The sequence below is a fragment of the Seriola dumerili genome, unplaced genomic scaffold, assembly GCF_002260705.1.
Source record: "Seriola dumerili isolate Sdu_G_001 unplaced genomic scaffold, Sdu_1.0 BDQW01000783.1, whole genome shotgun sequence".
Taxonomy (NCBI): domain Eukaryota; kingdom Metazoa; phylum Chordata; class Actinopteri; order Carangiformes; family Carangidae; genus Seriola; species Seriola dumerili.
Genome location: NW_019175038.1, coordinates 330,412 through 347,911, shown reverse-complemented (window position 1 = coordinate 347,911; position 17,500 = coordinate 330,412). Strand labels below are relative to the sequence as shown.

Sequence of the window (17,500 nt, the reverse complement as noted above, 5' to 3'; positions counted from 1 at the left end):
ATTTTCTCTCATCAGCTAATCGATCAGCTGCTGCAGCTGATGAACGAACTGACTGTTCCAGCTCCAGAAGGAACCTTGTCCTGGATTAGACGTTCTGACTATGAGCAGTTAAATCAGGTGATGAGCTCAGAAAGAATGAAGTCACAAACAACATCTGAGCTGTAAATATCAACTGTGGTGAAACATCACAGGGCAGGTGAAGGCGGAGACATAAACAGAGACATTATCCTCAGATTATTCTAACACCTGTAGACGCCTGAACACAACACCTGAAGGCGCCTGAACACAACACCTGAAGGCGCCTGAACACAACACCAGAAGGCGCCTGAACACAACACCAGAAGGCGCCTGAACACAACACCAGAAGGCGCCTGAACACAACACCAGAAGGCGCCTGAACACAACACCAGAAGGCGCCTGAACACAACACCTAAAGGCGCCTGAACACAACACCTGAAGGCGCCTGAACACAACACCTGAAGGCGCCTGAACACAACACCAGAAGGCGCCTGAACACAACACCTAAAGGCGCCTGAACACAACACCTGAAGGCGCCTGAACACAACACCTGAAGGCGCCTGAACACATTTATATATATATATATATCTTGTGACTATTTTTAGACGAAACAGTTATTGGAATAATTGCAGAAATAATCAGCAGATTAACTGACAATGAAAATAATAATCATTGGTTGCCATGGTAACAACTACACATGCTGTTCGGTGCTAAAATGAAGGAAGTGAACAGAAACCTCAGGACTAACATCTGATCAAGAAGTCAAACAGTCACCAAACCTCTGTCACTTCATCTGCCACTTCTCTACAAATAATCAGTGAACACTAATTAATTATGATAATCAATCAAATAAGATAATAATCAGCAGATTCATCAATAACAGTTTGGTATAGGCCTGGACCCCCTGCCCCCCAGAGAGATCTGTTCTGTGGAAAAAGTGACTCATGGACTCAGAGTGAGGGAAGATGTTTTTGCAAGGAGATGAAAAATGGCTGACCTATGACACAGTGATGATCAACTGGTTTATAGATGACTGGATTATGGGCTGGTATACGACTCCCCTTGGTAACAAACACCTGTAACCACGGCTACTTTGTTTTTTGTTTGTTTGTTTATTTGTCAGCTGATCTTTATGCTCCTTATGGCTGTAAAAAAGTCAAGATGTTTGACTTTTGTCTTGACTTTTTGTGTAAGAAAGGAAAGTTGAACTGAATGAACAAATGAAAATTCAAACACTAAAGTAAAAAAAAAAATCAATAATAGTTTAGTTTCAAAACTGACAAAAATAATGAGAAATGTCCGAACCATCTTCAGATGTCTTGTTTTGTCAGAGAAAGATCAAAATAGTCAACGATCAATTTTCTCTCCATCAATAAATCTCCTCATCACTACAGAGCTGTGTTTGGTCGTGTAAATACACACTGGAAATACAGTCAACAGTTACACAAGGTCCAGAACATCACAATAACTGACGATCAATCAACACAAACAGGAAATCAGAGGAAACTTCAGAATAAAACAGAATAAAGAAATAAAGAACATCTGTATTTACACCCACAGAACATGGAACCTGTTGTGTTTCTGTCTCAACTCACAACTAACAACTCACTAACAACTCATTTAACCAAACAGCACAAACAGCCAGATCAAACCATACACTCCCAGCTGTTCACTGTCTACACCTGATGACATGTGACTCACCTGAGTCTCAGCACCAGCACCAGAACCCTGTGTTAGTGACCTTCAAGTGTAATTAATATTTCTAAGACTAGAAAAGAAAACAAGACTACGAGGAACAACTGGATTTTTTTCTTATTGTTTAATTAAAGGGTATAAAAGATATAATAATTTATAATATAATAATATATATATTATTGTGCCTGCCTCGTGTATGTTAAAGGGGCAGACAAAACAAACATTTTAACATATTATATGTAAATATGAAAATGTTTTCTCAGTGATCACAATTTTAATAAACCTGTTTCTTATCAAATAACTTTATATGTTTATGTTTAAAAAACTCAGATCTTTAAATCACTGCAGGCATTTTACCTGCGACAGTGTTTTTCAGTGATGACCTGATACTTGTACTGAAGGATCTGAGAACTTCCCCCACCACTGACTGATGCATCGTACTCATGTCGGATCCAGGGACAGATGTTACACAACCAACTAAAACAAATATGATCAGTAACACTTTATTTTACGGGTTATTTCCAGATTATTTCCTGGAAACATTTCCTCATAATTTCACAAAAATGAGCAGCTGTTAATTACTCAGATATTTCCAAGAAAGGATGAGACACACACACACACACACACACACACACACACACACACACACACACACACTTTAGATGACATGTCTGGTCTGTGGACATCAGGGAGAGACGTGTCTGTAAGTGTAACAGCAGAGTGATTGAAGTTTTATAACAGCTGAAAACTACAGGTCAACAAGCATCAACATCAGTTAAATTAATACTTACTGATCACCAAGATGATCTATAATCTATATTAATCCTTAATCTGTGGCAGCTCAGAATTATTGTTTACCTTCTACTCCATTTATCACAGTTTATCTTAAAAACACTTTCTCAATTTCCCTTATAATTAGCACCAACCTGTGTGGAAAACATCCGGATAATTAACAGATAAATGTCAGAAAATGATCAGGAAAGTTTCCGGTTAATTGGCTCATTAAATGATAAAGTTAATATTTATGTACCCCACACACTGTAAAGTGTGTAAAGTGTGTAAAGTGTGTAAAGTAAACTGTGAACTGGTTCAGTGTCTTTACCTTCAAACTGACACCCCCCACCACCAACCCCGAGCCGCGTGCATGGAATCCGCGCACGCGCCTGGTAATAACATTATGGCTAGCACTTAAAAAAATAACACCCCGAAATAACCCGGGCTGTGAGGTCCCGGTGTCCCGTCCTCACACGTTCGTCTGACCAGTGACATGAAAACCGCCGACAAAATGAAAGTATCAGGGGACATTTTGAGATTCCTTGCAGTGTTGGAAAAGCTAATGCTAACGTGCTAACAGGCAGGTCCCTGCGCTCCGCGGCCGGGAAATGAGGCTGCTCCTGCTGTGGGTAGCACCGCTATTAGCGTTAGCATGCTAACGAGACGACAACAGCCTACCACGTCTAAACAGTCTGAAATAATTGACCAAACATTGTTATTCAAATGGTCACGAAGCGGGATATCAAACGCGGGATTATGTGGTTAATATACCGCGGTTAGTTAAAGAATCGCCCCTTCCACAGCTGTTACCGAGCTAGCCTTTAGCCTAGCTAGCCCAGCGGGCTGTGACAATGGAATGCTCCGAGGCTAACAGTTAGCCGCCAGCTAGCTTCCTCTTCCAGCACAAAACAGTCACCGAATGTCGGTGAACATGTGGCTTTACATCGAGCAGCCGCTGCGGGGATTAACTGTCGACCCCCCTTCATTTAAAACACACAACTGTAAAAATCACGTACAGACACAGCAGGTACGAGTGCTGGTTTTCTCTGAGCAGACCTACCTCCTCTACTCCCCCAGTGTCCGAGCCCTGCTCCGGGGCTCCGCAGTCTGAGTTCCTCCGGGCCTCCGGGGCATCAAGGACCGAACGCCCCTGAAGTCCACCACCACAGCCGGGAGAACCTGCTCAAAGACGGCCCGAATATCCAAAAAATGTCCTGGTGAAATCCCCCACGGAAGCAGAGATTCAGTCAGTAGCCCTGGCTTCAGTTCTCTCCTCTCCAGTCAGCCAGCTAGCCCTCCCTCCCTGCCGCCGCCGCCGGCCTCTGCGTCTGATTATCCGGCTTCAGGAGCCAACACCATACCCCACAGCTCCGGGACTTTTCATGTACAAAGAAATAAAAACGTAACTTTAATAATAAAGGTCCAGTTAATGTGTGGAGGTTGACGCCGGGGCTGCTTCACTGTGTTTCCTCTGCATCGCTGCTGCCGGTGGGAGTAAGCCAGCAGGTCAGACCGGAGAACTGCAGCGACCGGAGGCAGAGCTGGGGGGGGGGGGCAGACAGGTGAGAGAGAGAACAGGTAGAGCGGGGGGGGGGGTTAGGGAGACAGACAGGCAGGTGATGGTGACACAACAGCACCTTCATCTCCTGCTTCAGAGACAAATATTAAGATATTATAAAGACCAAACCTCCAAAACCACAAATATAAAATATAAATCCTGTCAAAATACAAATATATAAACTGAACCCACCTGAACCTCAGCACCTCAGGTAAGTTCTTCATGTGACCGGCCACCATCAGAGGGAGCATCATGGTGGACATCCCTGTTCAAACCTGGCATTAATGGACGCCATCACAGACTCTCTTTGTCTTTATGGTCTTTGGTCCAAATGAGACAAACCGACACACATGGATTACAGAAGTTCAGCAGAGAGCATTTAAATTCAGAGGAAGTGACCCCTGACCCCAGAGAGCTTCACTTCACTTTCATTTTAACAAACAACCACAAATGATCAACGCTCATGATACGAGTTCGTTTGTTCAGTTTCAGTTTGACTTGAACTTCAGAGGAAACTTCTTTCTCTTCTTCTTCAGCTCTGCACATTCACATTACTGATGATTATGATCAAGAAGTAAATGATGACGTGCTGCTATTGGTTAAGATCAAAGATCAAACTTTATTGATCCCTCGTCTGCCCAGCTGCAACATTAAAGAGATGAACATGAACACATCAATAATTATAATACAATCATATTCAGGGTTTTTGTGCCCTGTGTTACCACTGATTGATTGATTGATTGATTGATTGATTGAGTGAGTGCTCTTCTAGCATGGGAGTACTGGTTGGTTTGGGCTGATAGTTGATAGTCCAAAAACACTGGATCTTACATTTCCCACAATGCACCTGCACAGTGTCCCTTCATTACAGCCCTGCTGCATGGTAACCTACCACGTCTCCACTTTGTATGTGAGTGTGTAGCCTGATGACATCACTGTGACATCACCATGTCATTTCTTTCTTTCCTCAGGTTTGATGAAGCACATTGTAGCACACACACACACACACACACACTGATCTGTGTGTGTGTGTGTGGACAGACCGTCTCCTCGCCTGAAGAGATGCTGCTGCTGTGATCTGCAGCCTGTTACCATGGCAACTGAACACGTGTGCACACACACAGACACACACACACACCTGTAACAGTGAGTGGATTTGGCATCTTCGTTGAGGGAGTTCTGAGATCAGAGAGAAGACGAGCGAAGAACACTCTGCACACGGGGGGGGGGGGGGGCGGGCAGGGGGGAGGGAGGGAGGGAGGGAGGGAAGACGAAACAAGGTTCAGAGACAAGAACAAAGGAATTCAACAAGAGATCAGAAAAGGTGGAAACATGGAGGAAAAATGAGAGAAAGAACAATGGAGAGAGTGAAAGATAACAAGGAGACAGGGAAAGGAGGAAGGAAAGAATAAAAGGAAACAAGGGAGGAAGAAAGAACTGAGAGGAGTGACGAAAGAAAATTAAAAAAATGGAGGGAACAGAGAAGTAGATATGAGAAGGTGGAAGGACAGGACGAAGAACAAACTGAGAGAAGGAAGGAGGAAAAGAGAAAGAAAGCAAAAGAGGAGGAAACAGGAAATGAGGAAGCGACGAAGGGAAGGAAGGAAGGAAACAACACAAACAAAAGGAGAAGGAAGGAGGGATGAGAGGGAGGAAGGACTGGAGGAAAAAGTGATGGAGGTGAGGAGCTGCAGTCTCTCTGGCGTCCAGCAGGAGGCGCTGTGATCCCCTCCATGAGGTTATTGATATTTACATTATATCAGCTGTTGATCAGAAAAATTCCCAATAACATCAGTGATCAATAATTAAACAGGCAGCAGGGATGAATCAATGTTTGATTCAACTAATTAAAATGAGAAATTAATTTAAGATCCATGTGTAAACTGTTCACCAGGTCAAAGGTCACAGGAAGTTCAGGCAGGTGAAGAAAAATATTTACAATATTTAAGAAAATATTTAGAAATATGAAAATATCAATATTTCATATAAAATATTAAAGAGTTTGACTTTACCTTCTGAAGCCTTTCACAATTCAGAACTGTTCAAAACCAAAAGACCTCTTCTGGTGTCTGAGGTCAAAGGTCACAGTGCTCTTTTCTTTGACTGACAGGTGTCTCAGTCAGGAGGAGAAGCTAAGCTAATCGATTAGCTAACAGGAAAAGCCACTGGAAACAGGAAATGGAAAGTGAAGATTGAATCTAGGAAGGTTTTTAAAACGTCTTTTCAAATTCTCTGATTTATTCACAACTTAGTAATAAATGTGGTTATAAAGGGTTTATTTAATGATGTGTAATTTGTTTTTTGTAAATCCAATTTTAAACCTGAAGTTTTAATCAATGATTAATCGTTCATTTATAAATTCTTAGAATTACATTAAAACATGAAATGAATGAAATGCTTTCTGACTTGTCCTGTGACGCCTCTGCTCCTCTGTAGAAGGAACTGTTTGCAAACGAAGAATTGATGAAGATTATTTTTCATAGATAAGAATAAAATGGAGGGTTTGTTTTTGACAGTTTGGATCATGTGGTGCGTTTACAGGCTGGAAAATAAAATGATGTCAAAGTTGTAGATGTTAAAACTTGACATGTTGTTTTGTTGAATCAGGACAGAAGCAGCAGGTTTTCAGTACATACAGTATTCTTTATTGAATGAAGCAAAATAATGAAGAGAATTTCAATCCCCTATTATGAAAATAAATAAATCATTTTCTTTGTCTCACTTCCTGCAGCTGATTTCATCTTCTGCTGTCGTTTAGATTTTCTGCTTCAAACCAGGAGATTTATTTTGTTTCCTGCGGACAGAGTTCATTCAGCTGCTCGACACCGAAAACAAGAAAAACATGAGACCGACCGATCCAGTTTGGCACGGGGGTGGGGGGGTAAATGCTCGCCAGAGAGAGAGAGAGAGAAAGACAGAGAGAGAGAGAGAAGCCGAGGGGTTAAATCATCATCATCATCAGCAGTGCATTTGGTTGAGTTCATGTCGGGAAGCCTGAGAGCGCAGAGCTCCACCATTTAACTCCCCAAGCGTCCCCTTCAAAATAAAAGACAAATAAAATTAAATCTCAGTGTGCGAGTTAAGCGTTGCCGTGGTGACTAATTACAAACTTTCCTCAACGAGCAAACACACCTGCTGCAAGGCAAGAACAACCTCCCTCTGCTGTAGTGATACAATCCTCAAATATTACACTCTCACTGTTTCCCAGCTAGCCGCTCTCCCATTGGTTTTCAATGGGGAGCGCTAACGATGCTAACGAGACATTTAAGAAAAAAGAAAGAAGAAAGAAGAAAAAAGCACTAAAATAAAATGTTTCCTGCAACTTTTCAGGTGAAGAGGAGAGTTTGTGGGTTGTGATGAGAAGTGATGGAGTGATGAGGAGGAGGAGAAAAAGGAAGGAGGAGTCATTGTTTCTGAAGTCTGCGTTGTAATAACTGCTGTTATATGACACAGCTGGAGGAGTGTGAGTGTGTGTGTGTGTGTGTGTGTGTGTGTGTGTGGACGGAGGAAGGTGTTTGATGAGAGGTCAAAGGTCATGAAGGTTGAGTGTCAGGCTCAGATCCAGTTTCTGCAGCAGAAACCGTCACAGTCGCTTCAGACTGGATTTAATTCAGTGGAGTTTGTTTACAGCTGCGTGTTTGTACCTGCGCTTCTTTAGAAACCTCCTGCGCAGATCAATCAGCTTTAATCAATCGATAAATGAATGTGCCAATGAAACGGAAGTTTAACTGCTCAAACTGCCACATACAGAAAACACAAGAGAAGCTTCGTCACGTCGGAGTCGGCTGATGTTCTTCTTTCCTTCCAGATCGAACTTCACCTTCACTTATTTATTGATCCTTTCTGATCGGCGTTCCCTCCACAGGCCGAGGACCGCTGATTCACACGACACTGAACGCGTCGGCGCTTCAGCTTCTTCTGTTGAATAAACTAGAACCACCTCCTCTGCTCAGACTAGCTCCAGGTTACAGCCCCGTTTATCAGAGAAGGTATCAACCAATGTCACCGTGACCTTTGACCTTTAGCCACCTGAATCTACTCAGTTCCTCCTTGAGTCCGGGTGAATGTTCTGTCGAGGTGTTACTGAGAGATCGTGTCCTCGAGAACGAGACGGACGAACTGAAAACAAAATGGCCGCCGCTCCGACCGTCGCCGAGGAGGAAATAAAAACGTGTTTATTTCTTTATCGTGAAGCTTCAGAATCAACAACAATAAAAACAGACCGAAGCCTTCAGGAAGCCGTGCTGCCGTTTCCCGAGCTGGAGCTGAGCCTGAACACATCACGTCTGTACTGCAGTAGCTGTACACAGTGCAGTACCAGTACTCTGTATTATACTACACACTGACACTGACCGACCTGACGACTCACAGGTCTGATGCAGCCGATCAGAGAGGGAGAAAAATCATCATTTACTGAATCCATTGATCGTTTATCAGCCGCTCCGGTGTTTCCTGTTTCCCTCTGGTGTGTGTCACTACACTAGATATAGATCTGTTTAATATAGATACAACTGAGTCAGCTGATCGGGAAAACATCAGGCAGATTTACTGATCACAGAAATGATATTGATTACACTGTTGATCATGTCAGATAGTTTGAATCTGTTTCACTGTACTACTGCTGACAGTACACTACTGTAGTATAAGTACACAGAGTACTCACTGTGTACTTATACTACATGGTGTTTGCAGACTAGTATTTCCTCAGTAGTACAGAGTGTGTGTGTGTGTGTGTGTGTGTGTGTGTGTGTGTGTGTGTTGATGCTGCTGCAGTCTTGAGTGTGAAACTGAATCCAGGAGGGTGGGGAGGGGGTGGGGGTGGGGGGGTCAGAGGTGAGACAGGTGAGGGTTTCTTCCAGGTGTTGCAGGTCACAGGTTTTACTGCTGATCTTTGAACGCGTCCAGGCCGAAGGCGGTGTCCAGGAAACGCCGCAGCTCCATCAGGTGAGTGTTCTTGTTTCCTGTGGCGGGGGCGGCGGCCGACTCTCTGCCAGCGTACCTGACACACACAGAGAGAGAGAGAGAGAGAGAGAGAGAGAGGGGTGAGCTCACCTGTCACTGACTGGTCGTCACAGTGACAGGTGAGCAGGTGTTGATGGCGGTCGTTACCAGACTGGTTTGGCTCTCTGAATCGTGGTCCTGATGCGAGGCTTCACGTAGTCATAGTAACCCTGGTTCTTGTGCTCCTCCTGACACCACACCAGGTCGGCGTTGGCGAAGAGCTCTGACTCGGCCTTCAACCTGTCGAACCGGAACCGGGATTGGCGGTGTGGTGAATCAATTGATATCATTTGTCAGGAGGAAGCCCAAAAACCAGGGTTAACTATATAGGCAAAAACGGTATATGACTAAGTGAACCTCGTTCAGACCCATCAACACCGGGATCTAGGAAGGACGAGGCTCCAGCAACGCGGCTGTTACTACTGTACGCATCGGGGGCATTGTTGTATTGATCCTGTTTGCTTTGGAGATGTGATGAAACACAGACTCAATGAATGAGAATCATCAGTCAATCATACGATCTGCTCTGACTTGGAAACAGTAGTAGAGGGGAAGACGTCCAGTAGAAGAAGGTGAGGACAGGTACCAAGAGTTGTAAAGATGAATTCATTCACTGGTAGGTTTAAAAGATGTTTAAATATATATCTATTATCATTATGATGAATAAAGTATCCGTCCATGTAGCAGTGAACGATTCTGACTCTTCTCTGATTCAACCGTCAAATTCTCATCAGCTCGTCCTTCAGTCCAGGTGAACGTTTCCTTCAAGGTGTTTATGAGACGGCCTGTGTGTGTGTGTGTGTGTGTGTGTGTGTGTGTGTTTACCTGCTCTATACGTGCGATGGCCACATTCCCCTCCATCCCTCTGTTCTTCCTCTCTTTGGTCAGCTCGTAGTAAACCTTCCCCGTGCAGAAGATCAACCTCTTCACCTCCTCTGGACGCTCGGCCGCCAAGCCTCGCTCTGGGATCAACCTCTGGAAGTGAGTTCCTGCAGAGGAGGAGGAGGAGCAGAGGAAGAAGAGACGTTGAAGGTCAGACTCAGCACCTTCAAACTGTAAAAACAACAACTACTAAATAAAAACAACGACGACGTTACCAGGCAGCATCTCGTCGAAGCTGGCTCTGGCCTCCGGGTGGCGCAGCAGAGATTTGGGAGTGAAGACGATGAGCTGAAAAAAGAAAAGTCATGAAACACGAATCATTTTCTGCTCAGAGAGTCACGTCCTGAACCTCAGGAACCTCCTGTGTGTGTGTGTGTGTGTGTGTGTGTGTGTGTGTGTGTGTCTTACAGGCTTCCTGAAGGGCAGGAGGATCTGTCGTCTGAGAACATGGAAGTAGTTTCCAGGAGAAGAGCAGTTCACCACGATCCAGTTACAGTCGTAGAGCTGACGCACGGCGAAGTCCTCTGTGATGTTCTGAGAGACGGACGAGGAGACACGGTCACGTCAGAGCAGAGGACAGATGTGCAGAGGACAGATGTGAGAGCTGGACCCAGGTATCAGATGTTAGGTGTGATCACATGACCAACAGCTTCAACTCACTCGTTTCACCTTCATTTAAAACGTCAACATCATTAACATGAACACGACAATCAGACAGGAGCGTGGTGTGTGTGTGTGTGTGTGTGTGTGTGTGTCTTACAGGCATGACATCTGGGTCGTCGTTGCACATCTGGAGGAATCTCTCTGGACGAGCTGAAGAATGTTCTGGACCCTGAAAACACAGAGTCAGTTAAATGGAGCTTTTCTTAACACACACACACACACACACACACACACACACACACACACACACACACACACACACACACACACACACCAGATCACCCGGCCCGCTCCACCTCCTCACATCAGATCCTTCAAACCACCAGTGGTAAAGACAGAACACACCTGTCCAGGTGAGCCACAGGGCTGTGATGCTTTACATATGGAAACCTGTTAACTTGTGTAGGAAGAAGAGACGCTGCACTTTGTAAATGAGCCCATGTTATATATTATTATTGATCTGTTTGTTCTTCTGTTGATTGTATTGTTTTATTGAACTCTGTTCTTCTTTCATGTGTCCGTTTTCTTTTGTCACATTGAATCGATCTGTATGTGTCTGTAATCAATCAGGAAACACTGATGACAAACAAGGTACAGTAACACTACGATAGGGGAGGGGCTCTGTTGGAGCAGGTCAGAGGGGGAGGGGCTCTGTTGGAGCAGGTCAGAGGGGGAGGGGCTCTGTTGGAGCAGGTCAGAGGGGGAGGGGCACGCGGTCTTTGTGATTTATTGATTCTGTGCCAGTTCAGTGATCAGAGTCAACAGCTGATTTAGTGCATGGCTCGCTCGCTTGTGTGTGTCAAAGCAACACTGGTGTGTGACACAGTCAATGCTGCAAGACACAGCAGCACAGCCAAAAAGGCCCACGAAAAACAACAAAACACCAAAAAAAAATGTGTGTGTGTCGCTGACGCCATGTGTGTGTGTGTAGGTGTGTGTTGTGATGTGTGTGGTGTGTAAAAGACCACACATGTGACTGGGTCGTGTGTTGTGTGCAGAAAACCAAGTGGTGTGCCCAAAACACCTGTGTGCAAGCTGTGTGTGTTGTGATCGATGTGGTTGTGTGTTGTGTGTGTGTAGTGTCCGCGTGTGTGTGTGGTGTGTGTGTATGTGTGATGTGGTGATAGTGATGTATCCACATGACGCGCCACCCCCCAGAAACCAATGATGCCTGTGTTCGTGGGTGTGTGTTGTGTGTAGGTGCTGTGTGGCTCGATGTGTGTGTGGTGCTCGCCCCCACCACAACCGCAAGATGTGTGATGGTTCGTGGCTGTGTGATTAGTGTGTCGTGTGTGCGCTGCTTAGTGGCTCCGTCCGCTCGTGGGATGCTGTGTGCTGCTGTGTCGCGAGGATGATGTGTGTGTGATGCCACACACGGCACCCAATTGTGTGTTGTTGATAGGATGTGCTGCTGTATGTGATGTGGTGATAGTGTGGTGTCGGTAGATGTGTGTGCTGTGTGTCCGAACCCCACAAACCAAATATTGATGGCTGATCTGTGGATGTCACATCGACTCGTGGCTCATGTGCGATGTAGCTGGGTGATGTAGTGTGTGTGCTGTGTGTGCTGTGGTGCTGTTCGTCGGTGTAGTTTGTGTGCTATGATAGTGTGTGTGATGTGGCCGCAACCCACACATGGTTTGTATGTGTGTGTGTGTGTGCGTGCTGCCGTCAACACCCTGATGCTCGATGGTGACACCAAACCATGTGACACCCCTGTGTGTGTGTGTGTGTGTGATGTGTGTGTGTGTGTGTGTAGTGTGATGTGTGTGTGTGTGTAGTGTGTGATGTGTCGTGTGTGTGGTCCAACACAAACAACCACACCTGTGTTGTGCATGATGTGTAGATGTGTGCTGTGTGTTTGGTGTGCTCGTGAATTGACGTGGTGTTAGTGTTGTGTTGTTGTGTGATGTGTCTGTGTGTGTGTGGCACGATGTCGTGTGTCGTGTGTGTGCTGTGTCGTGTGTGTGTGCTGTGTGTGTGTGGGATAGTGTGTGTACGAAGAAAAACCAAAAATGGTATCTCGTGGTGGTGCTGTGTTGGTGTGTGATACCGCAAAACCTGTGTGTGTGTCGTAGTAGTGTGTGCCTGTGATCGATTGTCGGTGTAGTGTACCGTGTTTGTGTGTGTGTGTGATGTGATGGTGTGTGTGTCCCATGTGGTGAACCATGGTAGGTTGTGTGTGTCGTGTCCGTGATGCTGTGTGATGTTGGTGTGTAGATACGCCATGTGATGTGGTCAGTCGATGAATGAATTGCATAGTTGATAGTGTAGTGTTGGATCGTGCTCTGTGTGATGTGTTTAGCGTAGTGATGTAGGTAGGTGATCGATGATAGTGAAGAAAAAACATACACCCGGCATGCGTGATTGGTGTGTGTGTGTTGTGTGTGTGTGTGTGTTGTGTGTGTGTGAGTGTGTTGTGTGTGAAAACATGTGTGTGTGTGTGTCAGTGTGTGTGTGGTGTGTGTGTGTGTTGTGATGAATAAGACGTAGTGTGTGTGGACTGAAAACACCAGAAAGAGCGCTGTAGCTCTGTGAGTGAATGTAGCTGGTGATAGTGTGCTGTGTGGGCTTGTGCTCGTGCCAGGGCAGAAGCCTCGCTCGTTGTTGTATGGTCACACACCCACACCACTCGCTTGATGTGTGATGCTGACATAGTGTGGGTGTGCGTTCGCTGTGTGTGTTGGTGGCTGTGATAGATGTAGGTAGTAGTAGCGTGTGTGTGTATGCTGCATGTGGCTCGTGTGTGGAATGTGTGTGTGTGTGTGTGTGTGTGTGTGTGTGGTAGAAGTGGAGCTAGTGCTGGGTGGTGATGGATGGGTGTGTCGGTCTGTGTGTGTTTGTGTAGTGTGCGTGTGGAAACTTGGGTTGGAGTACTCGGCTCGCTGTATGCTGTGTGTGTGTGTCGCTCAGCACCGAAACATCGACACGCCAGCTCGACACGAGAAGAAACAATAAACATCTTTCGTATCCGATTGTGTTGTGTGCCTGTGTGGATGGTGTTGTGTGTGCTTGTGTGTGGTTGGATGTGTGTAGCCTGTGTCGTAAGGGATGTGGGCTGTTGTGTGTGGGTGTGTGTGTGAAAGCCCCCATGCTCGTGTGTCCGTGTGTGACTAGATGTAGTGACCAAACCCCATTCAAGTGTGCCAACATGGTCACTCAACCATACCCCTCACATGCCCAAAAGTGACAGAGTCAGCAGACAGCACGATGCCGTTCTGTCGGACCCACTTGGCCTGACCGGGGCAGATGAACTGGTCGATGATGCACTGAGCCGTGTTGTGGAAGTCTCCGAACTGAGCCTCCCACAGGATCAGAGCGTTGGGACTCGCCATCGCAAAACCCAACTCGAAACCTGGAGACAGAGGAAGGACGAGGACGATGAGTCCAGAGACGAGCGACGCTGAGACAAACGTCCGGAGGGAAAAGTTCACACTGACCCAGGACTCCGTACTCGGACAGCGAGCTGTTGCAGACGGTGTACGGCGCCTGGTCGGGAGAGAGGTGGTTCATGGGAATACAGATCCTCTTGTCCACGTTCTGGTCATGGAGGACGTGATGACGGTGGCTGAAAGGAGACAAACAACATCAGTCTGCAGCACCTGGATTCACTCTCACGTCCTGAACCAGACCAGATCTAGGGTCAGGAGCCCCCCCCCCCATGTGAGGAGAGGAAGAGGAAACTAGAACCACCTCCTCATGGTTGTATCCCTCCGCCACTTAAACTAGTTCCACGTAACATCTGTGTTTATCCAGAGTCAGAGACAGAGAATATAAACATTAGGTCTTGACTAATGACTAAAAAGAGTCTTGTGAGGTCACACTGACCTTTGACCTTTGAAAAAGGATCAGTTCACCCTGGAGTCCAGGTGAACGTTTGTGCCAAATCTGAAGAAGTTCTGTCGAGGTGTTCCTGACACATCGTGTCCACGAGAAGGAGACGCACGAACAACCTGAAAACAAAATGGCCACCGGTCCGACTGCCGCCGGGGAGGAAATAAAAAATAAAAAGTGTGTTTACCTGAATGTCCCTCGCTCCACGTCCTGTCCCGACAGTCGCACGTGGATTCCCTCCTTCAGCAGCGACCCGAAGGCCATGTACTCCCCCAGAGCCCAGTCCACCGTCCGGTTCCGCACCATCTCAGCTCGGCCCTTCAGGATCCGACTCAGACCTGAAACAGCAAAGTTCAGCGTCAGAGTCAGGACGCAGTGTCTGTCTCGCTCATCTGAGTCCGGTAGAGTCCAGACCTCCGTGGATGGTGAAGTCCTCCACAGGGACGGATGAGGCCATCTGTCCGATGTGGTTCAGGTTCTCCTCGGTCAGACCGGTGGAGGGGCAGCTCATAGACTTGGGCTGACCGTCCAGGGTGAAGAAACCTGAAGACAACGACAGACCAACAAGTCAACAACCTCCGAGAACCAGCAGAACCACCAGGCCATGGTCCAGTCCTGACCCAGGCCTGAGACTCTAACATGACCTGGATGTTCAGGTCCGGTTCAGTTCTAACTGTGGTCCCCCCCCCCCCCCTCACCGGGCCATGGGGAGTCCAGCCAGTGCTTGATGTGGAGGATCTTCTCGTCTTTGGAGCGAGCGTACGCCTCCTCGCAGATCTTATCGTACTTGGAGATTTCCTCCTACGAACAGAGACACAGATGGTCTGAGAACCACAGACAGTCCAGCTGTGGTGACGAGTGGAGCAGATGTTGAATACATGGAAGACATATGTCATTTATATCATGATATATAATGATCATTTCCTCTATTGTCAAGTCAAGTTTAGAAAACCAGTGATTAGAAATGATGTTCTGTCCTTTACTCTGCACTGTGATTATTTAAATTAAATATGATCATGTAACTCCAGAGATTACTGAATGAACTTTGTGTGACTGAGACATCACGTCCACGAGAGCGGGACAGACGGACAACCTGAAAACAAAATGTCTCCGGCTGTGACCACCGCCGCGTGGGGCCGAGGCTGAGACGGAGAGAGGTGTTTCACCCTCCTGCTGCTGATCTGAACCCTGCTGGGCTCAAACCATGTCTATAAATCAGAGACGTTCAAAGCAAATCCCTCTGAAATCTGACGGGAGGCGGAGTCATGTGACTGACCTGTTCGCTCCTCCATCGTCTCCTTCTGCTCTGAAGCCGCAGTGACGAACCTCATCAACCGTTAGATAAACACTCACACACAGGTCGAGTGCAGCTCACAGACAAAGTACACTGTGTGTGTGTGTGCGTGCGTGTGTGTGTGCGTCACCTCGTACTCCTGCCGGCTCACTGCTCCCTCTGCGATCAGTTTCTCAGCGTATTTCTGCAGAACAGGTTTCTGCTTCTTGATCTGTTTGTACATCAGCGGCTGAGTGAACATCGGCTCGTCCATCTCGTTGTGACCCATCCGACGGTAACACACCTGCGCGCGCACACACACACACACACACACAGGTGAACGTACATGTTATTCCAGTGCTCACAGATTGTATTAGAACAGGTATAACCAGGTGTTTTGCACTGACCAGGTCGACCACCACGTCCTTGTGGAACGTGGCTCTCCACTCGGCCGCCACCTTGCAGACGTAGATGACGGCCTCGGGGTCGTCGGCGTTGACGTGGAAGATGGGAGCGTTGACGACTCGAGCCACGTCGGTGGGATACGGAGACGATCGAGCCATACGAGGATCTGTGGTGAAACCGATCTGGAGACGGAACACATCGTCACGGCTCAGACACTCGGACCGTTTGATACTTCCTGTTTGACACTTCCTGTTTTCTATGCGTTCATTACCTGGTTGTTGACGACGACGTGCACGGTGCCGTGCGTGGTGTAGGACGGCAGGTCAGACAGGTGGAAAGTTTCGTAGACGATACCCTGACCTGCAAACGCTGCGTCTCCATGGAGCAGGATGGACATCACCTACTCGCGCGCACACACACACACACACACACACACACACACACACCAGTGAGAGGTACAAAAAACACAGCTGTGGTTGTTGTGTTTTTTTGCTCCCTCATCTGTTGTGACATCACAGTCCACTTTGTCGGCTGTGTGTCGGCTCACCCTGTTCCCGTCGTTGTCTCCACAGTAGAACTGCTCGGCCTTGGTCTTCCCCTGCACCACGGGGTCCACAGCCTCCAGGTGGGAGGGGTTGGCCACCAGAGACAGGGTGATGTTCCTGTCCGTCACGCGGTTGATTCGACGGTGGTACATCCCCAGATGGTACTTCACATCTCCAGAGCCCTGAGGAGGGAAACCACAGCAGAGGAGTTTATAACAACACACAGAGACGACGGTACAGCTGTTATTAGTTCAGTATCTATCAGGAAGTGAGGAGACAGTCTGGAGCTAGCTGGTTAGCATGCTAACTTCACATTGGTGTTTGTTTCTACCTCAGGGGACAGAAGTTTGATGCTTCGTCTGCTAATGCTAACGTTAGCTATGCAGCATTAGCAGGAGTTAGATAGCTCCTTTAAAATGACATGTAGCATGATGTCATCTGTGTTGCAGCAGCAGATGTGATGTCAGCAGCGATGTTAATGAGCTCATTACCTCATCAGCAGCTTCCAGTTTGGAGTCAAATTGACAGAAGATCTGCTCCAGCTCTTTACGGATCACGTTGGCCAGAACGTTCAGACGACCCCTGAGACACAGAGAGGTGAGTGTACACACAGCGGGACTCCTGTGTGTGTGTGTGTGTGTGTGTGTGTGTGTGTGTGTGTGTGTTACCTGTGAGGCATGCCCATGATGACGTTCTCCACTCCGTTCTCAGAGGATTTATCAATGATGGTTTTCAGAGCTGGGATCAGAGACTCACATCCCTCCAGACCAAAACGCTTCTCTGCAGACCACTTCTTCTGGAGGAACTCCTCGAACCTACACACACACACACACACACACACACACACACACA

At 46.9% G+C, this 17,500-nt stretch overlaps 2 protein-coding genes across 2 annotated transcripts in view; both read right to left on the bottom strand.

Moving 5' to 3' along the window:
- LOC111236949 (zinc finger MIZ domain-containing protein 2-like) overlaps window positions 1-3,963 on the bottom strand; it is a 14,681-nt gene extending 10,718 nt beyond the window's left edge. The window contains exon 1 of the mRNA XM_022765871.1: window positions 3,548-3,963. The gene's annotated coding sequence lies outside the window, so the exon portion shown is untranslated. The remainder of the gene's footprint in view (window positions 1-3,547) is intronic.
- Window positions 3,964-8,850: 4,887 nt separating this feature from the next.
- The window catches only part of LOC111236935 (2-oxoglutarate dehydrogenase, mitochondrial-like), a 36,672-nt gene continuing 28,022 nt past the window's right edge, over window positions 8,851-17,500 (bottom strand). Inside the window, exons 8-24 of the mRNA XM_022765856.1 lie at window positions 17,317-17,463; window positions 17,140-17,230; window positions 16,651-16,830; window positions 16,375-16,503; window positions 16,106-16,285; window positions 15,850-16,002; window positions 15,124-15,226; window positions 14,840-14,968; window positions 14,613-14,763; window positions 14,032-14,159; window positions 13,768-13,946; window positions 10,689-10,760; window positions 10,337-10,462; window positions 10,144-10,216; window positions 9,870-10,035; window positions 9,155-9,307; window positions 8,851-9,044 (exon numbers count right to left, since the gene is read on the bottom strand). Coding sequence (XP_022621577.1) covers window positions 8,924-9,044; window positions 9,155-9,307; window positions 9,870-10,035; window positions 10,144-10,216; window positions 10,337-10,462; window positions 10,689-10,760; window positions 13,768-13,946; window positions 14,032-14,159; window positions 14,613-14,763; window positions 14,840-14,968; window positions 15,124-15,226; window positions 15,850-16,002; window positions 16,106-16,285; window positions 16,375-16,503; window positions 16,651-16,830; window positions 17,140-17,230; window positions 17,317-17,463 — 2,281 coding nt within the window. The 3' untranslated portion in view covers window positions 8,851-8,923. The remainder of the gene's footprint in view (window positions 9,045-9,154; window positions 9,308-9,869; window positions 10,036-10,143; window positions 10,217-10,336; window positions 10,463-10,688; window positions 10,761-13,767; window positions 13,947-14,031; window positions 14,160-14,612; window positions 14,764-14,839; window positions 14,969-15,123; window positions 15,227-15,849; window positions 16,003-16,105; window positions 16,286-16,374; window positions 16,504-16,650; window positions 16,831-17,139; window positions 17,231-17,316; window positions 17,464-17,500) is intronic.